Below are 9,021 nucleotides of genomic sequence, written 5' to 3' on the forward strand. Positions count from 1 at the left end.
GGTCCACTGGTTAGTCAGGTTTTGCCATCCCATAGCGCAAAGTCACATGACTTTTTTGATGCGCTTGGAGGAATTTATTTGCAAAATGCATTTCCATCTCCCATTATTCACATCAACCCTTTTTCGCACAAGTCAAAAACCACCTCAAGCGAGCGTAAAAACATTTTTGCGAATTAAGGGATTTTGATTAGAAATTTGACATTTCCATCACTCGTTTCTCATGCGATACTTCAAAATGCGCATTAAAATAGGGTGATGGAAACATAATGACATCAAGACTGAGGTACGTACTGAACTGTCATTTTTGTGTACCATTACGTCGCTATAAATTAGTAAATACTACTAATTTTGGAATAATTAGGGCCTCTTCATACTAAAAATCTTTGCAAGCTTTGCATTTTTGTTGGTGTTTGTTCACGCAGTTGCAATAAAAGAGCTATTAAATGTTTATAGCCATTAATTTTGTTTTTTAATGCAGTTAACTTGTGGCTTTAACTTTAAATTTACGTTAAGTCCATAAAGGGGTGCATTACTTGTCGCAGATTTACATAGTTCTAACACATAATTTTGTCATTCCTTAAAAAGGAGCTGATTACCTTATTGCGTTCAACACGACAAAAAAAAAAAATTGTATTAATCGCGATTGACAGCCCTATTTTTCCTGCTCCACCAAGGCTATTTCGCCCACATGCGCATTCGTATCTGTGGAGTTGTCAAGTCTTCAAGTTTCAAGCTCCGGACAACAGTGACAGAATGTGGTGGAGGACTTCAATCCTGAGCTGGCGAAAAGGGACGCCATGATTGAAGGGCTAAAGCGGGAGCTGCGTCACTGCAAGGAAGTTTATGACGTTACCAAGGCTGCTCTAGCAGATTTGAAAGGCACTCACTAGGGGCTTGTCGAGGCCCACAAGGCTGTTGTGTTGCAGCTGGGAGAGGCACAGGTGGCAACACAGATGTTGGGGAGCAAACTTGACTCTGCACAAAGCCCAGTGGTGGACTCTTAAGAGCGAGGATGCTGTTGCCCAGAGTAGCGATGCAGACAGTCAGCAAATAGAGCCATGTTGCCATCCTGATCTGGAGATTCTTCCTCCCTCGAAGAAGCGGCTGGAGCTTCTGTTCACGCAGAGTCGGAGGCGGCCGGATCGCTATGGTTGGTTGCTTGTTCCGTGCTGTTTTACCGCAGAAGAAGTATAAAGGAGTAGGCGTCCAATATCAACTGGGATGGTGCGAGGGGCAAATTTGCATTGCCTGTGAACCTACCCCACTTTATCATTAAGACTGTTTCCCAGAGGTTCCCCTGCATAACCAACAGTGATCGAAAACGCATCAAAGACAGAGTCAATGAGTTCTTGCGCTCACCAAGAAACAATGTTGGCCACAAGCTTCTAACATCTAAATATTTTGATTTAATAGATTAAGTACTTAGTTCGAAAACCTGATTTTGTCTTTCATTAGAAACCCTTAGAGACTCAATTATTCAAACTGTTAATATTGTGATACATAACCTCAAACATATAGTGTATTATATTTTAATTTAAAATTGAATGTGACTGTGATAAATCAGCCTAAAACAAAATAAAGCTGAATCCAGTTTTATCAGTCAGTACTGTCATGTGATTGCTTTAAAACCCATTTTCATCTTGTCATAATGGTAGCATGTGCAAAGTAAACCAGACCACTTTATTGAGGTTTATAAGCTGTGGCTTCCATCTTTAATGTTGTTCTGATGATTTGTACTTGATTCTTCAATATGTTGTGCATGAAAAGGTTATATTTATAAGTGCAGGAATATACTAACATTTTCAACATTATACAGATTAAATGTACACTACTGTTCAAAAGTAAGATATTTTTGGAAAGTCTCATCCACCAAGGCTTTGTTTGATCAAAAATATAGTAACTATTTTGGGTTTGAATATATTCTTAATGTAGTTTCATCCTGTGATGGCAAAGCATTTAGCAGCCATTACTCTTGACTCAAGTTTGACATGTTCCATCAGAAGTTATTGTAATATGCTGATTTGTTGTTCAATAAGCAGCATTATTATCATCATGTTGAAAACAGTTGTGCTGCTTTATATTTTTGTGGATTGTTTTTTTTGTTGGTGTGTAGGGCCGTAAGAGTGCAGCTGTTGTTCCAGTCAAATCAGCGCTAGACAACCTCTCTAGCCTCTCAAAACTGCAACACGAGTATGCTGTAAATGCTTGGAAGGAATGGGTACGCTGGAGGAACGCCCAACCCAACATGGAGACTCCCAAATTTGGCTGTAAGTCTTTTTATCCAGCATTTCGTCACAAAAGAAAGTTCCACAATTATACATACAATTATAAAATTAACTTTATCTCATTGAAACCGATTTGGAAAAATGCACTATTACACTTTCTCACCAATGGATGCTCTGCAGTGAATGGGTGCCGTCAGAATGAGAGTACAAACCGCTGATAAAAACATCACAATAATCCACAAGTAATCCACATGACTCCTGTCCATCAATTAATGTATTGTGAAGTGAAAAGCTGCATGATTGTGAGAAACAAATCCATCAATAAGATATTTTAAACCATCACTTCTGGCCAAAATACAAGTCCATGATCCATAATAATGGTTCCTCCACTGAAAAAGTCCTTCCTCTGTTTTTCTTCACAAAAATATTTCAGACCATTTTCACTTGTAAATGGTGCATATATGTGGTCTGTGCATATATTTCTCTTTTGAATCAGACAAGACTTTTTTCACTAGACAAAGCAATGTTATGAATTAATGATGGTTTAATCCTTTTGTTTATTACAAACAAATTGCTTGTGGATTATTGTGATGTTTATATCAGCTGTTTGGGCTCTCATTCTCACTATAGAGGATCCATGTATGAGCAAGTTGAAGCAATGCTAAATTTTTCCAAATCTGTTCTGATGAAGAAACACTCATCTACATCTTGAATGGCCAAGGTTGAGTACATTTTCAGCAAATTTTCAGTTTGGGGTAAACTATTCCTTTAATGTGTTTTTCAAGGTGAAGATTTTTTGAGTATATGCATTCACAGGGAATTGAGCCTTAGCCTTATGCTTGCATCATGCTGTACTAGTTAAACTACAGAATCTTCAACATGCCATTTAAGCACTAAACACTTCCTCTTCATCAATAGCTCGCAGTATGACACTAAAGGAGGATTTGTTGAAATGTTGCACTGCTGAAATAAGCTACGGCCTCTGCAAGTTCATTTCTGAGGTTCGTCGACCCAACGGAGAGAAATACAGCCCTGACAGCATCTTTTATCTCTGCTTGGGAATCCAGAAGGTAAATTGAGAAGAAACAACACAAACTGAACACAGCCATATTATAATAGTTGAATTGATTTAGCTCTTGTCGTTCATGTTTGCAGTACCTGTTTGAGAACAATCGGATGGAGAACATCTTCGCTGACGTCTTCTACACAAAATTCTGCCATGAACTGACCAACATACTCAGACAGTGGAAACCAACTATTTTGCCCAGTGGTGAGTAATTTAAGACAGGAACGTGTGACTAGCTTGTTTCGCTGTTGGTCTTCTAACATGAATGTGTGTGTGTGTGTGTTCAGGTTATGTTCATTCTCGTGTGGAGGAGGAGTATCTGTGGGACTGTAAGCAGCTGGGGGCGTTTTCACCCGGTGTGCTGCTCAACACGCTGCTCTACTTCTTCACCAAGTACTTCAACTACAGGACAGTGGAGCAGCACCGCCGCCTCTCTTTTGGCCACATTGTGCGCTGCTCTCGGAGCAAGGGCAACACAAAAGTGGCCTGTTTGCGTTTCTATCCCCCCAAAGAGGACACAAGCACAGGTCAGTGGTCAGTTATACAGTCCTAGCTTGACTGTGTGTTTGAGTTCTTGTTGTATCACTTGTTTGTTTTAATTCAGTTGGCGTCCCTACGAAGAAAAGGAAGGAAGAGGAGGATGTCAGTGACACTGTATATGAGATAAAAGAGAATGCAGACAATCCTCTTCGTTGTCCTGTCAGGCTGTATGAGTTCTATCTCTCAAAATGGTACGTTTGTTTGAACTTCCATTGAACGGCATTTATTTGAAACTAAAATTTGAACTTTATTAATACTGTCACTATTCATCAATTTTAATGCATTCTTGCTGAATAAATGTATTCTTCTATTATATCAAGTTTGTCATAATTATGCAGCCCTATTAAATACTGTCTTACTTTCCGTCCAGCTCACCCAGCGTGAGGCAACGCACAACCGACTTTTACCTGAGCCCCGAGCGCTCCTGTGTACCCAACAGTCCCATGTGGTTCTCAACCTCCTCTCTGAGTGATGAGGTTCTGGACAGCATGCTCACACGTATCCTTACTGTCAGAGAGCTGCACTTGGAGGGAGACAAATCACCCAATGAGACTGATTCAGACAGTGAATCGGACTTCAGGCCGTTAATAAAGGCCTGAAAATAGCCTGTATACTAAATTATATTTAATATGCAAATTAAATATAATTTAGTATATTATAAATATATTTAGTATATAAATTATTTAAATTATATTTAATAAACAAAACTATGTACACACACATCAGGCTTTTATGGCTCATATGTGCAATTCATTGCAAATCTATTAGAATTGAGAGATGGACATATTTGACATTTACATTAATATGAATAAATGTAAAAAAAACTAATGTAATTTAACATTAAAAAATTAACATTAAAAAATTATGTATGAATGATCAAGTAAACCCAAGTTGCTTCAGTCCAGTAAATGTTAATCTTACATTAACTTTATAAAAATCATTAAAGATTTATGAGCAAAAAATAATTTACTTGATAAAAAAGTATAAACTATCAATCAGAGGACAGAAGGCATTAAGTAAATTGTGTACAACAGGTTTTTGATCAGTTTTGGTCATATTGATAATTTATAGGCCCAAGAAATTTGCATAATATACAGTGTGCTAATATATTCATAAATTGGCATTAAACTTATTGTTCAAAAGAATTTTTAGTTATAAAATAATATATATATATTTTTTTTTCTGGCTAAAATGTTTAATTTACTTGATAAAAAAGTATAAACTATCAATCAGAGGACAGAAGGCATTAAGTAAATTGTGTACAACAGGTTTTTGATCAGTTTTGTTCATATTGATAATTTATAGGCCCAAGAAATTTGCATAATAAATATACAGTGTGCTAATATATTCATAAATTGGCATTATACTTATTGTTCAAAAGAATTTTTAGTTATAAAATAATATATATATTTTTTTTTTTCTGGCTAAAATGTTGTTACACACATTGCCAAACAAGCATTCTTATTTCAGGTAGAGATGCACCGAAATGAAAATTCTGGGCCGAAAATGAAAATTCTGGATGCACTTGGCCGAAAACGAAACTGCTTTGTAATGATTATTTTTTATTTTATTAAATAATATAAAGTAATTTTGTAAGTCTTTTTAAATTTAACTCAATTTTAATGATACTGATTTAAAAAAAAACACAAGCCAATAAAATAACCACACTTTTACTGAAAGTATTACAATAAAACTGGACAGAATTTATATTAATATTGGTAACACTTTACAATAAGGTTCATTAGTTAACATTAGTTAACTACTTTAGTCAACGAACTAAGAATGAACCATAGTTCTTCAGCATTTATTAATCTTACTAGTTCATGTTAAATTAACATTTACTAATGCATTATTATAATCAACAGTTGTGCTTGTTAACAGTTAATGGCAAATGCACTCTGAATTAACATGAACTAACAGTGAACAACTGTATTCTCATTAACAAACATTAAGACAGATTAATAAATACTGTAATGTATTGTTCATTGTTCGTTCATGATAGTTAATTAACTAACATTAACTAATGGAACCTTATTGTAAAGTGTTACCTTAATATTAAATATCAATATATTATTTTTATTCACTTCTATGTAACAGAATCAGATATAAGTTGTTTTTTTTGACTAATTATCCAAATAATGTATGTACCTACAAAGCTATTATTATCAGAGCATATGAGTAGAGCATAGCATAGCAGAGCATAGCATCACTGAAGGTAGCATCATTTTACCAGCTTTTTTGACTAATTATCCAAATAATGTATAGTCCTACAAAGCTATTATTATCAGAGCATGAGCAGAGCATAGCGTCACTGAAGGAAGCATTATTTTACCAGCGTTGCCCAGTGCAGCTGAACTAGCCTACAGCATGTTACAGCACAGTAGCGCTACTGCAAACAGGAACAAGTATACTGCATAGAAATTTCCTGTCAACGCGTTATTTGAGCGGGTTTTGCTTTTCCGGTGAGCATGTGCGGTACACGAGCTGAACGCACATTCATAGATCGGAATATTAAGCGGAGTGTCAAACTGCGCAGTGATGAGGAGAGTGAAACCTGCGCGCTGAACCCTGCCGGGCGGGGCGCACCATATATAATTATATGTAGCCTATATTTTCGGCCGAAAACCAAAAATCCCATTTTCGGCCGATAATTTTCGGCTGCCGAAAATTCGGTGCATCCCTAATTTCAGGTAATTTATACCCCCCAAAGGGACGACGTCCTGGATGATACAAACACTTACAGACAGATTATGAAAGATGTAAAAATCTAATTCATAAAATTTCAACAAACGTAATAAGCTATCGGTTACGGGACGAACGAGACGTGAGACGTGTGGATCCATTTGAAAGCTTTATTTAGGAGACATGGTCAGAAACAGGCATGGGTCAGACAATGGCAAACTGGTATGTAGAAGACAAGGCAAGAGCAATCAGGTAAACAAGCGAGGGTCAGTCGGCAGCGAACGTAATCCAACAGGGCGAGACTAGAGGGATAATCCAGGTACAAGGCAAAGGTCCAGGCAGGGGCAAACAGTATCCGAACAGGGCAAGACGAGAGAGGTAATCCAAAGTACACAGGCAATGATCAGAACCCAAGAAAATACAGACAAGGCAAGACTAAGCTGAGACTAGGAAACTTAAAGCAGGCTCCGTAAAGTAGCTATAGCAGTGATACACTCTAAACAATACTCGGCGTTGAATGGTGGTGTGAGACAGATTTATATATAGTGTGTGTGATTGGTTTCAGGTGAGATTGTGATTAGTGCAACTGAGCATGGGAAATGTAGTCCAAGGTGATGTGTAACAGTCTGTGTAGTGTGAGAGTCCATGTGGAGAGCGGGTGACCTCTGGTGGTGAGTGAACGGAAGTTTATAGACCAGATTCGTGACATAAACACTTACCAAGTTTTTAAACTTGTAAGTCCCCTTTGATATTGATATTGAAAATACGTGAAATATAGCCTATCAACTTTTATCTGAAGGTTTTCCCACTACAGGTTGTCATGTTGTTTTTTAAATGCTGTCCGTGAGCTAAACAAACAATGTATGGACGAAGTGACCAGTGGGCTGTTTCATAACACAAGTTTACCAAATAAGCCAGGCTTATTTCAGTTAGTCTGACTTATTGTCACTTGATTTGGTTTCCGAAAGCAAAATTTCCATAGCTCAAGCTCAGTCACTGTGGCAACTTGTGCTGGGAAACTAACCTGGTCAGGAGCAGGCTAACTGTCCGGCTAAGCTGAGCTCCTCTAACACTGACCAATAGGAATGCATTGATATTACCACTGACTCTCTCACATACAATTAGTTTACTTTATTATTAGTCCAAAAATAAAAGTATACAGAAAATGCAACTTAAATAATCAAATAAATAAAAAATAGGCTACAACCAACTGTTTTTAATGTATTGTGCCCAAAATGTAATGACCTTTTTTTTTTAAAGATATATGAAAATATATGCTACTTGCACATTCAGTTGATCAGCAGTTTCTAGCCATGCAGCCTTTCTCTCTGGTTGGTTTTATGACTTTTATGGTTATTAGTAGAACATTAAAACATTACAATCTAAAATTGCTATTTAAAAGCATTAAAAACACTAAATTAAAAATCAAAATAAATAATAGAAATCAGACTACATTTTAACTGATAAGAGGAACACACATTTAACTCATTTGAGATAGTAGGGCTGTATTAGCCAGTTTACATTGGATTTACAGTTACTGCTATGATAAAAAACTTATATGTAGGATTAACATGTCATGTTAACATTCTACATGTGTCACATTTAATGTCCAACAACAAATATTTTAGCAGAATGCATATTTTATTCAGAATTATTGCGCTATTATTCTATTGCCTTCCATCTGTTTAGCGCGCATGCGCGCAGCGGCGCTCATTCACTCACGTAAACCTCGCCCACTCCTTACAGCAAAATGGATATATTTACATGACTTTCTAACATTTACAGATGAAAAATATACCTGCGACGTGTCAGTTATGCACTGAGGAAAACACAATATCTCAAATGCATTAAACAGCACAAATATTCGCTGTTTGCCATTGTGGATCGATTTGAGCCATTATCGACATTAAGGGCTGCTTAAGCACATCAAATTATCCTGACTCATTGAACCTGGATCGAATTAGTGAGAACTTAAATGGTCGTTTATGAAACCGCTTTAGTCCCGATTGATTTGTTAGGTTATTTCAAGTCAGGCTTTGGACTTTAATCCCTGCTTTTCTTAGCGTCTTTTATGAAAGAGCCCCCAGAGGGGCATTGCTCAAAAGTAGAATTAAGAAAGCCAGGATAACAGAAAAGGCGCGGCTTGACCTAGTTTAATCAGCGCATCCTGGCTTAGTCCGTTGCACGTTTGCTGAGCCAGGATGAGAACGTGCAGCTATGTCAAGCCAGGTGTATATAGTTGGGATAAGTGCACGTTCACGGCATTCTTAAACAGACCACGGGATCAATCACAGAATCAATGATGCAAAAATGGATAAAACCCGTGCGGCATACTTCTCGTCAACTGAGCAACAGCTTCTAATGGAAACATATGAAGAGGTGAAACATATAATATGTAAAAAGGGAAATACAGCTGCTATAATAAAACAAAGAGAAAACGCCTGGCAGACAATAGCGGACCGATTGAATGCGTAAGTAGTCCAAATAACCAGTGCTCCACTGAAGCCA

The 9,021-nt window shown here is 37.1% G+C and overlaps 1 protein-coding gene across 1 annotated transcript in view; it reads left to right on the forward strand.

Annotated features, from left to right (window-relative positions):
• zmym4.1 (zinc finger MYM-type containing 4, tandem duplicate 1) overlaps nt 1–4,430 on the forward strand; it is a 34,134-nt gene extending 29,704 nt beyond the window's left edge. Inside the window, exons 23-27 of the mRNA XM_016530347.1 lie at nt 3,144–3,295; nt 3,381–3,495; nt 3,579–3,818; nt 3,896–4,022; nt 4,202–4,430. Coding sequence (XP_016385833.1) covers nt 3,144–3,295; nt 3,381–3,495; nt 3,579–3,818; nt 3,896–4,022; nt 4,202–4,430 — 863 coding nt within the window. The remainder of the gene's footprint in view (nt 1–3,143; nt 3,296–3,380; nt 3,496–3,578; nt 3,819–3,895; nt 4,023–4,201) is intronic.
• The last annotated feature ends 4,591 nt before the right edge of the window (nt 4,431–9,021 follow it).

Source organism: Sinocyclocheilus rhinocerous, unplaced genomic scaffold (genome assembly GCF_001515625.1).
Source record: "Sinocyclocheilus rhinocerous isolate Xijiao unplaced genomic scaffold, SAMN03320098_v1.1 scaffold781, whole genome shotgun sequence".
NCBI classification, from domain to species: domain Eukaryota; kingdom Metazoa; phylum Chordata; class Actinopteri; order Cypriniformes; family Cyprinidae; genus Sinocyclocheilus; species Sinocyclocheilus rhinocerous.